The sequence below is a fragment of the Podarcis erhardii genome (genome assembly GCF_964252035.2).
Source record: "Podarcis erhardii genome assembly, chromosome: 13".
In the NCBI taxonomy this organism is placed as follows: domain Eukaryota; kingdom Metazoa; phylum Chordata; class Lepidosauria; order Squamata; family Lacertidae; genus Podarcis; species Podarcis erhardii.
The window spans coordinates 29,475,162-29,493,614 of NC_138502.1; the positions used below are offsets into that span (position 1 = coordinate 29,475,162).

The 18,453-nt window shown below is 46.1% G+C and overlaps 1 protein-coding gene across 5 annotated transcripts in view; it reads right to left on the reverse strand.

Annotated features, from left to right (window-relative positions):
- LOC309328060 (acid-sensing ion channel 2) overlaps nt 1-18,453 on the reverse strand; it is a 376,555-nt gene that overhangs the window by 27,701 nt on the left and 330,401 nt on the right. For all 5 annotated transcript variants that reach the window (XR_014150696.1, XR_014150697.1, XM_081837936.1 and 2 more), the window contains one exon: nt 8,521-8,648. Coding sequence is in view for 3 of the 5 variants with exons in the window: in XM_081837936.1 (XP_081694062.1) it covers nt 8,521-8,648 (128 nt within the window). In the remaining 2 variants the exon portion in view is untranslated. The remainder of the gene's footprint in view (nt 1-8,520; nt 8,649-18,453) is intronic.

Genomic DNA, 18,453 nt, shown 5'->3' on the forward strand with positions numbered 1-18,453 from the left:
TGAGTCAATAAATAGGTACCGTACCGCTGGTGGGAAAGTAAATGGCATTTCTGTGCACTCTGGCTATTGCCACGGTGTTCCATTGCACCAGAAGCGGTTTAGTCATGCTGGCCACATGACCCAGAAAGTTGTCTGAGGACAAATGCCAGCTCCCTCGGCCTGAAAGCGGAGATGAGCGCCACACCTCATAGTGGAATTGGACTGGCCTTAACCATCCAGAGGTCCTTTACTTTTTACCTAGCACCAGACAGTAACAAGGGAAGTCCCAAGTCAAAGTAAAGCTTAAGGCAGATGTCAGCAGTAGGAAGATCTGTCAGAAGACAGGGCAAAGTCAGACTGAAGGAGTAAGGAGCTGAATGCTGCTGACCTCAGCTGAAGGTTTATAAGGCCTGGACTCCCAGATTCCACCCCCAATTCAGCTGCAGGTGTTTTCCAATAAGCTTTTACTATTGATGAATGCATTTACTCCCAAGGAACCCAAGTAGAGTGGTAAATAAAACAAAATAAGAATAAACAACAATGTGCTCTTTCACTAAGCCTGAGTCTGGACCTTCTATAGCTGATTCTCTCCCTCTGGCTTGATCAGAGGCTCCTCTGCCAACAGGCTATATAGGAAATAGATTGAGAATGCTTCTGGGGCATCTCCTAGAGGCAGGCCTGGTCAGGTCTTCCCCTGGAAAAACCTGGGGTTTTCTGGATCAGTGCTGCAGTTGGGGGGCTTGGTCTGCTCTCCTAGGTCCTCTGGCTCTGGGCAGTCTGTGTATCCAATAATGGATGTGCTGTCTTAGGCCAGGACAGGAAAGCTTTCAATTAACAACAATCATGCCTTGGATTAACCTCATTGGCTACCATTGGGCAGCGCTCAGCATGGCAACTATTTTGAGCTGAGAAGTGGTAGTGGTGAGGTGGTACTTAACCCTTTTCCCATCCACATTTCTCTGTACCAAGCTACCTTCCACAAGTGACTTTTCCCATCCCTGTGCTCCGGGAAATTTCATATGAGCACCTGCACATAGTGTGCAATAAGCTCCACATCCATACCACCCCCATGAAGAGTGTTCTCCTCACTTTCCCACACCCATTCACAGCACAATCTCCGCTTGTTCACAGCACATTAGCTTTTCACCTGAGAGCGCTACTTCTCACCCTCTTCATTACATGCTACCTTTTGTCATGATTTCAAGGTGGTTTAAAAACATCCTCTGTCCTACACATTATACACAAACGTGTGTTACAGCCCAGAATTCAATTTTTTGAAAAAGAAAGAAAATATGCTTCTGGAGGGACCAAGTGAGAGCGGAAGAATGATGCTGCTCTTTCCATGCTCCAAATAGCTTCTGTCTTGCTGCTCCTCTCTCCAACATTTCTACTGCAGTTACGTCCACAGCACATATTTAAAGCAAGGGCCTTCCCCCAAGGAATCCTGGGAACCGCAGTTTAAGGGTACTGGGAATTGCAGGTCTGTAAGGGGTAAATCAAGGGATGCGGGTGGCGCTGTGGGTTAAACCACAGAGCCTAGGACTTACCGATCAGAAGGTTGGCGGTTCGAATCCCCGCGACGGGGTGAGCTCCTGTTGCTCGGTCCCTGCTCCTGCCAACCTAGCAGTTCAAAAGCACGTCAAAGTGCAAGTAGATAAATAGGTACCGCCATGGCCTGAAGGTAAACGGCGTTTCCGTGCGCTGCTCTGGTTCACCAGAAGCGGCTTAGTCATGCTGGCCACATGACCCAGAAGCTGTACGCCAGCTCCCTCGGCCAATAAAGTGAGATGAGCGCCGCAACCCCAGAGTCGGTCACAACTGGACCTAATGGACAGGGGTCCCTTTACCTTTACCTTAAGGGATAAATCACAGTACCCAGGATTATTTGGAGGAAGCCATGTGTTTTAAATGTGTTGCGTGGATGCAACCTGTATGTTTTCAAGCTGGGGGGTGGGGGAGAACTTGGAACAAGAAAATGACAGGCAAGGAACGGGTTAATCACTCTTCCTCCCTGCTTCTCCACTTTCAACTGCCCGCTCCCTCCTGAAGCTGCTTTTTCCAAAAACAGTAACAAGCATCAGGGATCTAATATGCATGTTCTGCAGACCACTGTGCAATTAGCTCCTTCACAAGCGGCATGTTTCTGCTGTAGCCCATATTCTTCTCCCCCATAGAGAATTATGATACTGATGTCTCTGAACACCAATTGTTGGGAACTGCAGGTGTTGTTGCACTCGTGTCCTGCTTGTGGGCTTCCCATAGGCATCTGGTCAGCCACTGTGAGAGCAGGATGCTGAACCAGGTGGGCCATCGGCCAAATCCAGCAGGAGCTTCTCTTATGTTGTTATGGCTTCTGCACGCTGCCATGCCTGGACCACAGAAGGGAGCTGTTTGCCTGTCACGCTCTTCCCTCAAAGTTGCAAGCAGACAGCCTTTGCCTTTTGCTCAGAAGTGAAATAATGGCGAGGAAATTGTGTTCGTTAATGAGACACCGGATGGGATCACACAAGAAGCGTTGCTTCGGCGCTTGTTAAGGCATTCAAAAGCATCCTTCGCGCACCTCTCAGCGTGCCATTCAGGCTGTCATTCTCTGTGGCACAGAGCTATTGGAAGCAAAGCAAGTTCACTCTTCCTCTCTTCTAAGCATCTCCCAAGGAAGGCAGCTCACAGGTTCTTTTGAATTTGCTCCCTTCACACCTCCTTCTCTATGGGGAATTTAACATAATGTGTCTTGCCAAAATTGGCTTTGCTGCACAGACCAGAGACGGCCGGTTTATACAAGTTGCAGAATCAATGTGGTGACCGGTTCTTGGATTGAATCACTGCAGGATGCAGTGGGGGTTATGTGCCTGAATGTTCCCCCAACCCAAAATATCTCCCCGCAGATGTAAATATAGCATGTCAGAGAATAGATTCGTGCCCAAGATGTTATTTTTCCATGTACAGATACATTTTTCTTTCTTTCTTCTTTGCAGGATGCCATTCAAACCTGCCCCAACCCAGTACACACCTTGAGATGTATAGTGCGAGAAAACAACATGATTCCATTCTGCCGAGGGTCTAAACCAGGCATAGGCAAACTTGGCTCTCCAGATGTTTTGAGACTACAACTCCCATCATCCCTAGCTAACAGGACCAGTGGTCAGGGATGATGGGAGTTGTAGTCCCAAAACATCTGGAGGGCTGAGTTTGCCTATGCCTAGTCTAAACAGTTGGAAATGATGGATAATGGAGATGAGGATCACAAAGGAGCTTGAAGCAGATGAAAGGCTCTCTGCCTTTCATCTGCTGACGCAACACCTGTGGCCTGGCAGATGTTGTTGGACTCCAACTCCCATCAGCCCCAGCCAATACGGCCAATGCTCAGTAATGATGGGAGCTGGAGTCCAGCAATACCTGGAGGGCTACAGCTTCTCCAAAGCTGCCTTGTTAAGAAACATAGGAAGACCCCGCTGGACCAAGCCAGTGGCCCATCTAGCCCAGCATGCGGTTCTCACAGTGGCCAACCTATGCAAGCAGGATTTGAGCATGAGAGCACTGTCCCCCCCGCGGTTTCCAGCAACTGGTATTCAGAAACACTGCTGCCTCCAAATGTGAGTGGCTGGTAACACCACTCATTTTACCCAGCCCTTCCATTGCTGCTGCTTTCGCCAATCCCTGCTTCTCTGCCCTTCATTATGGTTCGTCCTGTGCCCCACAGTATCCTCATGAACTGATAGGCAGCTGCTGCTGTCCTTCACTCCTCTTCCACCACCGCTGCTCTTGAGCTAATGTGGCAGCAGCAATGGTAGCTACTCCTCCTTCTCTTTTTCTCACTGTGAGGAAAGGGGTCATTCCTCAAAGTGTGGAATGAGGTGGCAGGTGCCCTGGGGAGCCCCGCAGGAGCTGGGGTGGTGGAAGCCATTGGGTAAATGGGCTAGTGAGTGGGTGTCTTGCAGGCCCCCCCCCCCAATTATAATCTACTACCCTACTGCATGAGGGAATTGCCTCAGTTTGCCTAATGGCCCCAAGTCTCCCTCTCTCTAGTCATCTAGCATCTTTGCTCTTTTCTTTCAAGTCCCTCCTCTTGAAGGACAATGAACACATTATGTAAGGAAGGGGTGATGCCATGACCTCAGAGTCAAGACACAGAGTCGGAAGCTGCAGAGTCCCATGATAAAGAGCCAGACCAAGTATCTAACCCTGAGCCTGGTGCTGGTGAGCAGAGGTCACCTGGCAAGAGTGATGCCAGAGAGAGGCTTTGAACCCTGGTCTACCCACGTCCTGGTCTGGCCCTCTCTATAACCACTGCCCCACACCAGCTCTCATCTGCCTAATGTAGGCCTTCTGGGCCAGAATTCCAATTTCCATTTCTCTCTCTCCCCCACCCCCACCCCAAGAAATCAGCCCGCAGCATCCCAGGATCTTTCCCTTTTTTCCTCAGGCTCTAAACATTCACCAGGACGAGTCTCCGAGGCGCATTTCAGCCATCCTCCCCAATATTGCCACAGCATCTCTAACCTGTTGCTTAATTGAAGCCTCTTAAATTTTTATGGCCAAATTGGCAGAAATGGCTGCTTCAGGGAACATTTCATCTTCTTTAACATGCCTGCCTTTGGCGGAATAACGAGGAGCAATAGAAGAAAGGTTTCCCGAGCCCAGGCGTTCGTTCCTTTTGTAACTGGTGTGGACAGTTTGCATCCCCAACAAAGGATTTGTTTTGTTTTTGAGCAGGAGGCTTTTATCAGCATCCCTCCTTGCTCCAGCTGCTGCATGCCTGACAAAGTCACCTGCAAATGCCTGGAGGCCCTTCCAGTTGCTTTTATCAGGCAAGCCCCGTGGGCTGCTTTGCTCGTGGTTTGTGGGTGGTGGGGTAGGAGCACTTAGCGAGGTTTAGCCTCACTCACTCACTCACTCACACACACACACACACACACTGCTTCTCCTGTGTGGAAACTGTTTTGTCCTTTTCTCTCCCCCTCACCCCCTTGTTAGAAGTAATGAGGACAAGCTGTGCCAGGGACAGAGGAAAACAACAGCCACCCACTGCATGCCAGACGCAGCGCGGACGCGACTTGCTCCTCGTTCTGCATGTCCCTGAGCTGGCCATGAGAAGACAGAGAAAGCCAGAAGCCCTTCAACGTGATATAGGTGCTGGAGAGAGTACATTGGAAACTTGGGGGCATTTTCACATGAAGGTTACAGTGGTACCTCGGGTTACAGGTGCTTCAGGTTACAGATGCTTCAGGTTACAGACTCTGTTAACCCAGAAACAGTACCTCAGGTTAAGAACTTTGCTTCAGGATGAGAACAGAAATCGCGTGGCGGCGGCAGCGGGAGGCCCCATTAGCTAAAGTGGTGCTTCAGGTTAAGAACAGTTTCAGGTTAAGAACGGACCTCCAGAACGAATTAAGTTCTTAACCCGAGGTACCACTGTACAGTAGTCTGCACCTACATTTCTTGAATTCATCTTCTTCTTCTTCTACATCATCATCATCAGTATTTCAAACCTGAAAATCTCTTTATAATAAAAATGGATTGGTCAGAACGCTCATTCGTGTCACAGGTGCCTCTCTTGTGCTTGCTTCCTCCATGTGATCACATGACCATAAATAACGAGAGGCTCAAAGGAAGGGATGGGGAGCCTGTGGCCCTCCCTAGATGTCAGTGGACTCCAGCTCCCATCATCCCAGATCACCCTGGCTGGGGCTGATGGAAGCTGGAGTCCAACAACAACTGGAGCAGGGTGGTGCAACACATGGCCTCAATTTTTTGCGGCTCCCAGGCAACATTTGATGCCCCCCGCCTCAGGCTGCTTTCCTAAAGCTGGTTAAGTGAAGTGCTGGGCTTTGGGACAGAGGTATGAGGGCTCTGACAGGGTCCTAGAGTCCTCCCTTTCTCCTTCCCAAAGCCTAATTAGTGCTTTCTCAGCTTTGGAAAGAAGGTGGGAGGGCTATAAGACCCTGCCAGAGCCTCATGTCTCCTTCACAAAGCCTGGTGCGCTGCTTAGCTGGCTTTGGGAAGGCAGCATGAGGGTTGGGGCTGGGGGTGTCAATATTTGGCTTTTTGGTCCCCCCCCCCCCCAACGCAGTGTGGGTTCCGTTCCATAGAGCAGGAAGGCCTTGAGAACTGCAGCTCTGTGAGGGGACTAGGGGTCACAGAAGAATTCTCAGCACCCTTAACCAAGTTCAGTTTCCAGGATTTGGGGGGGGGCGAGTTGTGGCTGTTCAAAGTGGTATGATGCTGCTTTAAATGTATAATGAAGAAGGGGTTTGGCCATTTCCTGCAACAGAGTCCAGCTTAAAGCTTTTCTCAAACATTCATAGCCTCATCTACCATTGTCTTTTTCTGGTGCCTCTTTCTTCCTTCGCTGCTCTCTTTGCCTGGAAAGCCTCCCCCTTTCCCATATCGGCCAGCCCCTGCACTGCCCCCTGTCCTTGTCCTGCTGTTTTCTTCTTCTCCTTCAAGTCCCGTGCCAAAGCCTTTCATGGATCACCTCAGCCCTCCCGCAATCTGCCTCTCCCGCTGCCCTGTGATCCCCACCCCTTTTCCTGTCTTGCAGCTGTGCGGTTTTCATCAATATGGCCATAAAGGTTTCCTCCAAGACAGAGAGGGACGCAACATTTCAACTTGACAGTTTTCACGGCGAATGTAATTGGTCCTAATTGCGACCAGAGTGATCTTACCTGCCCTCCAGACACATATATCCAAATGCTTATTATTAAAAATTTGCATGTGGATGAATGAATAAATGGTGTAGAATTCAATAGAGTCAGTTTCACTCCCTCCCTCTCTTTCTCTATGTCTGGCTGGTAAAACAAGTTTAGTGAAGAGGTGGTAACTTTACATTCACAGGTCTTGAGACTCACAGGTTGGTTGTGGGCCCACAGCACCTAATACTGGGTGCATAGGGATAATTATGGGTCATAAGCCCCACTGTTTGCAGAGGTGGGCCCTGGTAATATGGCGCCCTGTGCAGGCAAGACTCTGGAAGGATCCTAGTAAGGGCTTGCTTCCCAAAGCTGAGCAAGCCCTTACCAGGCTTTGAGAAGGAGGCTGGAAGGCACCCCCTTGGCTTGGCGCCCTGTGCAAGGGAACCTGCCGCGCTGCCCTCAACCCACATCTGCTGTTTGTAATTACACATCTGCCTCCGACAATGCACAGAGTGGTTGCAAAGTCTGTTAGCACTTCTAAGTAATTTCAGTTCACTGCACTGAATGCTCCACGGTCAGGATTGGACCATTCCTTATCCTCCACTTGAATCGCTGAGCTCTTCTGATGGGGCATGTTTGGTGGTCCCACATGTTCCTCAGGCTTGGCTGGCATTTACCTGGGATGGACCCTTAAGTGTGCTGGGACTGCCCTGCAGTAGAGCTCCTGGCCACCCTGCTCCCTTTCAGGCATCTTCTGAAAACTGTTTTATTTAGGCAGGCCTCTCAAAGCCAAGATCCTCTGCCAACCAGCTTTTGCTAACACGTCAGAACGCTTTTATTGTTGAAACTGTAGTATTGTTTTTTTCTTTATTTTTCGGATGTATACTGCCTTGTGATATTTTATATGACAGCGTGATCTATAAACATGTAAATAAAATTTTAAAATAAACAAAACAGTTAAACATTTTGCCATCTGAGATGGGAACTCCAAATGACATCCCCTGCTGTTTCAGGGGAGTCATGCAGAACTTCCTAAAGGATTGTAGTGACTCCCGGTCTGCCTGTTTTATTAAGCATTCATCCTGATTTATTTGCACCAAGTTTACAGGGAAGTTAGACGACAGTCGGCCATTTATCCATTCTGTCTGCGGGGAGGTTAGATGACATTGTATCAATCAAATGTTATCCCACACTTTCAAGTACATTTCCTGTCATTTTCCTTACTGCAAAAAAAGTCAGATTGTGTATTTGTGTGCTGCACCAGTCCTTCATTTTAAATGTTAATTTTGTTATTGAAACCAAGTTAGCTTATTTCTACCCTTTTACATAGTTTTGCATGGACTGGGATTTTTTTGTGTTTTGTTTTTTTACTTATTGATATGTGGTTATTTCTTTCTTTAAAAAAGAAAAATTATTCAAAAGTTACAATACAGCATTTTCAATGAATATATCCCCTCCATAGACACCTCTGTGGTGATAATGATGATGGCATTAAAATATCCTGTTCTTTCTACAGAATTGTTTCTCATTTGCTTTGAATTGTTATTGTACATTTGATACACTGTGAGTAGCTTGGGGCACAATTGAGTGGAAAGGTGGCATACAAATAAACTGAGGATGGTGAGGAAGGACGATGAATTGCACAACCTGAATTTGTGTGCTTGAATCCCACCCGAAAACAGCAACAGTTTGGAAGCATTCTAAGTCTCATCAGGCAGACCTCTCCCCCATTCTGCCACTGTCCATGCTACTAAAATATCTCCCACTTCAAGTGGCCACTTCTCCTTGCCTTATGGATAGTATTCTCTCAAATGGCAGCTAACCAAGGCAGCCTCAGCCTCTCCCCTCATTGTGGCCTTAGATGGAATGACTACAGAATGCTGAAATGTATGAGAAAAGCAGGACTCACTCTTTGCTCTTGCGTGGCTACAAAAGTCTGGAACCCAGGCGCCACGCCAAACCCAAGTTCCTGAACAAATGGTGGCTCAGACTGACTGTGGATCTGGACTTTGACTCCTGCTTCAAATGTTGTTTCATCTGCAAAGAGAACGAAAAAAAATGTTAATTAGTCGGGGACGATCTTGTGCTTTCAACACTCAGAAAGGCGATGAGCTTAATCACTACCATAATCAGCACCCCTGCCATCAGAAATGGCAATATCCAAACTTGTCCAAACAGCAATTTTCCAATCTAAGGAACTTCTTATGTAGCTGCTGGCTACATTTCTCCATACCCTTTAGAAATGTGTAATTTTAAGTTATTTCCTCAATGATAGCCAGAGTCCACATATTCTTGTCCTGTAATGTCTTCCATTTCTGGGCCAAATAAGTTCTATTTGGCCCAGAAATGGAAGACATTATAGGACAAGAATGTGTGGACTCTGTCTATCACAGAGGAAATAACTCAAAATTACACATTTCGAAGGGTAAGGAAGACTTGAATCATTTCTGTACCATATTGCAGTGGGATTTCATCTCTTAGGTCTCAAATTCAGATATACAAAACTCTCTTCCCCCATCAAATTGTGAAATCTGGTTTCCATCATGTGTTTTGCTGCTTTTATTCTTCTATATTATCTGCTCTTTATTTATCTGGAAACACAACCTCTGTATTGCACCTATATTTTGTAACTTTAGGTTTTGTCATTTATTTGCATTTATTATTTTTCATTAATAAAATGATTTTTGTCGAAAACAAAAAACCACACTCAAAATGCTGTGAGTTAATCAACACCATTAGCATTCCTGACATCAGAAATGTTAATATCCAAAATCAGGTAGGGGGTATGTTTCAGGCCTCCAGGACACTCAAGTGTTACTGATCTTAAAGCTACTATCCTTGAATAAAGGCAAGTCAAAGGGAAGCTGCAGCATGAAACTTTTGAATTACAATTCAATCAACAGGTTCCATGCAAAAATTTGTGAACTGAATCGGAACAGAGGTTTTCCTTCACATCACATGTGTCAGTACAACCTGGGGTTTCCCCAGCTTACCTTGCAAGTAGCAGAAAGTGAAGCGGAGGAAACCCTGGACACGACATGCATCTTTTTCACTAGACATTACCAAGGAAACATGGTTACTAGCTTTCATTCACACATCCTTTTCCCATTCCACCACCACCACCAATTTGTCTGGTTGGAGCATTAGTCATTCTTCTCAAAACTCACTAAAATGTGATTTGTACATAAAACTTCCTAAAATTGGTCTCAGCCTTAGCTTTTTGCAGAATTGTGTTTGTGTGTGTTAGTGTAGATTTCATGTTGTGCTTTTGGATTTGGAGGAACATTCTTTTAATGCCTGCATTCATCTCTTGCAGCCCCCCAAGTTGTTCAGCTGTCTCCCTGCGTCGCAGATGGCAGAGTTGTGCAAGCGATGCCACAGTTTCTATTTCACATTCTGGCAACAAAGATCCATGTTTTTAAAAAACCCTCTTCCAGATCAATGTTTGTTCAAACCCCTTTGACACCCAGCCTGTTTCTCATTTGAATAATTCCAGCAGTGTGCTCACGAAATGCAGCAATGAGCTGGCCATGCTGGTGGGTGGGTGGGTGCGAGTCCTCCACCACTAAACTTCCTTCTAAAAAGGCTTTTACAGATGTGGCACAGAGGACAGCCTATTAAAACATAACCTTTTCAGACTCTGCCTTTCTGTCTCAAAAGCACAAAAACAGCTCAAAGATAAATAGGACACACACACAAAAATAACAATAACACTCTCTTATGTAATGCTAAACAGCCTCCCCAGGAACCTGTTGCTTCTGTGAATGCGATCTGCCAGCTGGTGGGATTTCTTTTTTGGGGGGGGGGAGGTTTTAAGTCATTCAGGGGGGTCAAGCTGATCAGTGACAGCTGGCTTGGAAACTAAGCCCTGTCTGAGCAATAGTTTTTGCAACTAGGCTGCTCCTTCTGTTGAAAGTCTCACTCTGCGTGCATTTGTAAAAGGCGATACACCTTTTCACTCAGGTTGGCAAAAGCCTGACTGTTAAGACGCATAGATTTATCATTACAGCTTGCCATCATTATTTTTTCATGGTGTTATTATGGCTCTCCAGTGTGCAAACATATAAATATTAAAGCCCGAGCCCATCCGTTAGCCAGCCGAGGAAAACAGTTGTGAGACATAAGGATGAAGCATAGGAGAGGTCCAAGCAAGGGAAAGGAGAAAACCAGGATGAATGGATGCAGCTGTGAGTGCTTTCCTTCAAATCTGGGATGTGTCAAGGCTTCAGTAAGGGGCCTGTTTTCCCCCTCCGCCACACCAGGATTCAGCCCTGGCACACTTAACAAGATAAAATTAGCTAACATGCAGAGTGCATTCACTCCACAGCACTGTGAAATTACACCTTAACTCCAAACGTTTTTGGAAATGGGGAGGGGCTTTCACATCACACTGAAATGACGATGCCAACCCCATACTTCCAAGGAAGGTGAAGGGGAGAAGCCAAAAGCAATGCCACCAAGCCTCACTCCAACTTCATTTCAATGCTTCCCTTTCCATCTTTGAGCTGGCAACTGTGGGAAGAAGTCCAGAACTAGGAGAGGGCTCATTTAGATTGTGAGCTTGCCGACAGCAGCCTGGTTATTTTTATTTATGTATGGTGTCTAATAAACACGGGGATCGTTGCAAATGATAAATGACAAAGATGACAATGACAACTTAGTTAACGTCCCAGAAAGACAAAGTGCCAAGTCCCTCGTGAATCTTCCACGCTCTGTTGCTCCCATTTCCTTTCAATGGTGCTGGTGCAAGAGGAAGAACTTTCCCAAAGGATTGTGCTCTCTTGGGTCAAATCTGCCTCTTGCTCCGCTGCCCTTAGGAGAAGATGCGAGCTGAAATGGAGAAAGCATGTTTCAAGCACACAAAATGTGCCCTCTCCTTTGACAGTTTTTTTTTGGGGGGGGCACTCCTTTGTGAAAGGAATCAAAGCTGTTCAGAAGTGGACATCCTGTTGGTGAAGAGAACTGGGCCGGCGCTCTGTCAACCTGATGCCTTGCTGAGGCAGAAGGTGAATGGGGCGTGCATTTGGATGCAGTGATGGCACCAACCTAGATGGCTTTAAAAGAGGATTAGGTGAATTCATGGAGAATTAGACAACCGGTGGCTACTAGGCATGATAGCTATGCTTTGCCTCCACAGTTCAGGGCAGCAATGCTTCTGAATACCAGTTGCTGGAAACCACAGAAGAGGCAGAATGCTCTTGTGCTCGAATCCTGCTTGCAGGTTTCCCATAGGCACCTGGTCAGCTGCTGTGAGAACAGGATGCTGGACTAGATGGGCCACCGTCCTGATCCAGCAGGGCTCTTCTTATGTTCTTAATACATGCATGCATATCTAAATGTGGATGCCACCCATTTTCACAGCATTACTTGCCTAATAGGATTCACACCTTTACCCCCATTGAGCCCCTGCTGGTCGTTCAGAGTGATGCATGAGCATCAAGGCCAAAGGATTCCCAATCAGTGCTGGAAGCCATCAGCACAGCATGACAAAACAAGGAGAACTGGCCTGGTTGCCTGGACAATGGGGAGGCATTCAACAGGAGGGAAAGGCAACAGGTAGGTTTTCCTTGCTATCAATGATATCACCACACAACTAAATATGTGGCACTTTGAGACATCTTGCTCACTATGGGAGACCTGATTGGCTGGGATCACACGGTCCAGAAATCCTTTCACCCACAGCCAGAAATGACACTGAAGTAACAGCAGATTGTGAATACAGGCGCTGTTTAAATATGGGCACAAAAATAGGCAAAAGGGTAGAGGGCAGTGTTCTTGTCCAGGCAGTTCTAGCATGGACAGAGGGGGGCTGCAAGGAATGAATTCAACTCCCAAGAAGGGGAGCAATGTACTGTCAAGCAACTCCAAGTTCCGGTTCTGGTAAACCTGTCAGGTTTCAATAAAGCCAAGTTGAGCAAAGAGGAGGTCAGCATCTAGTGAGGCAATATCCAAGCAAAACTGGTAGCATCATGGATAGCTCCACAAGAAGCCCAGGCTGAAGAGTCACATGAGCAGAGATAAGTTGGGTAAAATGTCAATGAGGCCTTGTAGGGCTTCCAAGACAGAGGACCAGACAGCCATGGGCTGCAAAATCTCTCTTTTTAGAAAATTAGGTACGGCAAGGGATAGACTCAAAAATCTCCTTTGGAGGCCAGTTGGAGACCAATTTGATGTTCACTTAGCCAGAACATATTGGCTTGTGGCCAAGGCAGCTGATTTGGGCACACATGCTACTATCATGGTGGGGAGGATCTGCCACCCTTTTGCATCCTTATTTGCAGCTAGCTGGTCAGCAACTGGGGTGGCAGTAAGGCAACACTGAAAAAAACAGGTGGTAGTTGGGGAGGTCAAAGATACAGGTAATAGCATCACTAGACTGCTAGTGTCCATAACACACACACACACACACACACACACACACACACACAAGTGGCCCCATCTGCTGTAAGCTAAGAAATTGAAGGCAAGGCCAGCCTTCATCTTCTCTGCTTCAAGCCACTTTGTAAAGTGAAGCTGTGATTCCTGACTCCCTGAGTAACAGAAGGTGTCGCAACTAACTGCATTACGCATGCCAGCTATTTTTAGCTGAGCAGATTGCTCTCACAGCCAAAATCCAGAGGCCATATGCCTCGAGGTGTATTATTAAAAAGCACATTATGTAATATCTAGGACAGGAAAGGTGCTGTCCCTGGAGCCTTATGGAGATCTCACAAACCACAGTAAAAAAAATAAGTCAACCTTGTGGCATCATGCCCATCTTGCCAGAAACCAACATGGCAATTATGGAGACATACAGGGGGGACAGATGGATACCATCTCCCTGAAGTCCTTGACTTGGTGCTGTTGCCCATGAACAGGAGCGTGGGAAGTGTGCTGGGGAAAGGCTTTTCGTCTTTCCATGGGAACACCCCAAGCTCACTGAGAGAAGGCTGATGTGTGAAATGCAACTATGTGATTTTGCATTCTCTTTGCTTCCCGCAAGCCTGGAACTCCCTCGCAGAATGCTCCTTTCAAATCCCCGCCTTAGGACCTACCTCTTCTGTGCATAATCTTTGGCTTAGCCCAGGGGTCTGCAACCTGCGGCTCCGGAGCCGCATGTGGCTCTTTTACACCTTTGCCGTGGCTCCGGGGCGGATACTAGCGAGGGGAGGAGGCGCATTGTGCGCCCCGACACTCCCCACTGTGGCGGGCGCTGTACTGGCTGTGACGTCACATGGGGGCGGTGCGTGTGTTAGTCACGCACCGTCCCGATGTCACCTACCCGCCCGCCCACTACATTGTAAGGGGCATGTACGCTGGTCACTGTTTTGAAGGGGAGTGAAGAACACACACACGAAAAAAGGTAACTTGTTAATTTAACGTTTATTTCTATGAGGAGGAGTAATTCTGAGGGGTCAAACAAAGAAATAATAAAAAAGTGACAAAAAGTTATTTTTATAATGACGAGTTTTGCGGCTCCCAGTTTTTTTTTCCTTCGGAAACGGGTCCAAGTGGCTCTTTTTGTCTTAAAGGTTGCAGACCCCTGGCTTAGCCCCTTAACCCCTAACCCCAAATGAAATCCAAGCAAAGCGTAACTGCGCAAGCTCTAATGCGCCCCAGGGCCACCTGCTTCTCTCCCATTCTCCTTGCCCCGTTGAAATTTGGATTGTAAGCTCTTCGGTGCAGGGAGGGTGCTATGCCTTTTCACGTAGGCCAGTTGTGCTGAGCACCTAGTTTTTGAAAGTGTAGTGTCTCAAAGCGCTGAGTTTCAATAAAGTGGGTATAATTCAGCCGAAGTTAAGAACTGTGAAGCACCACTGATTTCAACTGGTAAACTAAGCCTACGCTTAAACTTGCTAAGTTGGAATCAATGGTACTTGATTTTGCCTGAATTGTGCACACTGTATAGATAAACAAATACTGGATTTCATTTCACAGCTCCTTCAGTGCAGGCACCGGATCTACCGAAAGGTATATCCCAACAGCTCTTTTGTGTAAACAGGTGCACCATCTAGTCCTCGAATTATGAGGCAACACCACTCAAATGGGCTCCTACTGACTTTTTATGCAATGTGCATCCTAAAACAAATAACCTTTGCCAATATAAGGACTACTTCACTTTAATTTCAGCTCTCCAGCAGATTTGCAAGTCACAAGCAGATGTGGATCTTAAGGCTGTATGGTTTTTCTACAGTTAAGGAGTCCTCTCTAACAACAACAACAGGAACTGAACCAGGGATAGGCAACAAGGTGCCCCCCCCCAAGGCTGTTGGATTTTAAACTACCATTGGTCCCAACAGGGGTGCCAACTTGAATAAAATATTTTTTGGGAGGGGAAGTCCAGGCAAGACTCTTCCCACATAATCAATCACAAGATGCAGTGTACACACACCATTTGATTGGCAATGCCCATCAACTGGGGGGGGGGTCAAGTATTTTATTGGGGGGCTGAAGGTATCTTGGGCCCTAGCAGTTGGTTCCTATGGTCTCAACCAGCATGGCCAATGGCCAGGCATGATGGGAGTTGGAGTCCAGCAACTTCTGGAGGGCACCATGTTGGCTATCCTTGATATAGAGCATTTCAGATATATTTCATATGCATATTCTCCCGCCAACCCTGTTAGTTAAGCCAGCCTTAGTGTCCATGTACTGCAAACAGAGGGTTGACAGAGAAAGGCTATGTGGCTGGATTAAGGCCACTTGGTGAAATTTGAATTTCTAGCTCACAGCCTTAGCTGCTACTCCACACCAGATCTCATTCCTCAGTGCTGCCTTTGTGAGAGTAGTCGAAACCACAGCACTTGGCTGAGCCTTACCCTAAACATGTCTGCAAGTTCTGCTACTTCTTCCATCTTACTGTCCCCCTTAAAAAAAAAAAAAAAGTAAACAGGTGGAAATCCAGCCTAAAATAAGAATTCTGAAAAGCTCAAGTGCTGCAATTTGAATGCTGGTTGATGCTAAAAACAGAGTGTTTTTTCCAGTTCATTGTGTTTCAGATTTTATTGCGTTGTTTTGCATTTTATTGTTCAATAAATACTGTATCAATATTTGATTTTTTTTTATGTACAATGCACTGGAATCCATGTTTGGATGGAGGAAAAGAAACTAAGTTCAGATTAGAAAATTTGAAAAATAAAATAAATAGTTCACTGACTTATTTACGGGACAGAGCGAACCCCACTGTGTAGATGGCTTCCATCTACATTGGTCCCCTGCCAGTCTCTACACATTTGGCTTCTCTCAGCTGGGTCTGTAATGTCTTGGAGCTTTGCGTAGAGATCCTGCACAGTGGTCAGGCAACAGATTAAGGAGACAGATGGGCTGTCACATATTTTGCGCCTAAAGGGCTAATGTATAACAGAATTTCAATGGACTACACAAAAATGTGGTTTTTAAGGAGCAATGCAAGAATGAAAAACTGCATTGTCCAAAACTCACAGGAGAAATGATATGTACTATACACACAAAAATAACGTACGCTGCAAGTCTATGCATATTTACGCAGGAGTCCTATTGAGGTTAATGGGGCTTACTCTCATTGTAACTACAGAGACTGCAGCTGACAAGGTGTCATGTTACAAACATGTTTTCATTAAAACTGAGCATAATATAGCCACTTATTTCACAGACAAATTGCATCAAAGGGCAGGGATTATGGTAATCACTTACTGTTCAGTTTTGGCCCTTTGGGACACTTTAGCTGCCTGCTGGCCAGATAATTTTGGGATCTTTGTAACGCGGACAACATAAAATGGGGCAGGCAGGGGAGGAGAGAGGGTAGTGGCACCTTTATTAGGACCAATCAAAATGTTATAGGAGCAAGCGTCTGAGTTCTCCAGAACTCATACCCTTCATCAGGCCAGAGGCTAAATAAACTGGCAGAGAAACAGCAAGGACAAAAGGCAGACAAGACTGATGCTTGTCACACCCAACGCAAGCATAACTGGATTAATCTCACCAGGTACAAGCCAGATTGCAGTTGCACCCAGGACTATAGGAACCAACTAGCAATCACAGTTATTCCCCCATTTTTGAAAATACAAAACCTTGGAGTCACTCACAACTTTGTGACATTGTAGTTAAGACTAATAAAGGGAGTTGTGGGTTTGAATTCAGCCCCACCCTCCAATAATGGACCAGAAGAGCCACCAGTGATATATGTCTCAGCATTTCCTTAGCTGTCTGTTAAAAAAATTCAAAATGAAATACTGGGCTGTATTGCTTTGCTTTTTACCTAACTTGGAAGATCACCTCCCTCTCTGAAATGCTTCGGTGTGATTCATAGCTTATTCTGTAGAGAACTGGCCTCTTAGTTTTTGAGTAGGACAGGACTTTGCCAGCCAGACAGTTAGCATTTGGAAACATGACATGGACTGCCCTGCCAACCATCTGGACACATAAACAAAAAACCAGGCACAAGTTACCTACTGTACTAGGTACGGTTGGAGATGACGAATCAGGGCTTTAAGCTTTTCTAAACCCACCCGCCACAATCCTGCATTTCTCTGCGACAAAGGCTTGGACAGAGAAAACCACCCACCAGCTTTCATTCAGCTTTGCAAAGTGGATTCCTTGATGCACAACCGTCACTGCGGCAGCTCCGAAAGTCTTGAAATATTCAACAGTCAAAGACTGATGGGCAACCCAGACTCATTAAGAAGCCAGCTGGAGGTAAATGTCATGCTCAAACGCTGCCCTGCTGTCATCGCTCCTCGGCCCCCTTCCCAAATCTTTCTTGTATTAAAAAACGTTTGTTTTAAAGGTTTTATTGATTTTGTCTTTGTTTTTAATGATGACGGCGTCATGTATGTTTGTTTTGAATTGGTTTGTGGCCTTTAGCCATGTTGTACCTATCATTTTATTTGTACAACACTTGGAGAACTTGTGGTTTATACTTTTTCAAAGGAAAGGAAAGGAAAGGAAAGGAAAGGAAAGGAAAGGAAAGGAAAGGAAAGGAAAGGAAAGGAAGAAAATCTTTTCTGATTCATTGCTCAGGTACACACCTGAGGTTGTAGGAAATGTATCAGGAAAAAAACAGGTACTGCTCTCTACAAAGACACTTGCATGTTCAAAGGTTGGGTGTGTTTGCACCAATATTCATCTTGTTTTATTTCATTTCCCTGTTTACAATCTTAAAAACGTCTACCCAGAAGTACTGAATTCAGTGGCACTTGCTCCCAGATAAGTGGGGTTAGGATTCTTATCTCTCTCTCAAAACAATTTTCACACAGTTGTCTATCAGTATCCTTCTCACCCTGCAAAATGGCAAATTCAGAGTTTTCTTCTTAATTCAATTAACATAGCATAGTGGTGTGTTCTGCTTTTCCTGGCACCAAAGTTTTACTGTTTTAAGCACGAGGTACATGCAAGCCTGACACTCACCTGTGTTAGGGGTGGGAAACATTTTTAACCCAGGAGCTGCATGCCCTTGTTGCCTACGCTTTGAGGCCAAATGGTGGGTGTAGCCACAGCTGGCAGTAGGAAGGATCACGTTGTCCCACACATACATGCACCACACCTGCATGCAGGATGCAGGTTGTATATTGCAGGGGATTTTGGTTGAGCCATCCCCTCTCAGGCTTCTTATCTAGGAGTGGGAGGCCTACACACGACAGACTTAAATAATTTCCTCTCTCCTGGGAGCCATAGTTCAGTGAGAGCCTAGGGATGTCTAACGGAGAACTTTCATCACCCTGCCAAGATACATTAAAGTGGTGTAAAAATGATGTTTAAGTTATGCCTTGGGAATAATAGCTACCTGTCTTGCAGGATTCTTCCAAGGATGAATGAGTTAATTACTGTAATAGCAGCAGCTCCAAAGCTCTCTGCTTTCAGAGATCCCTTTCAACACTGAAATCTGACT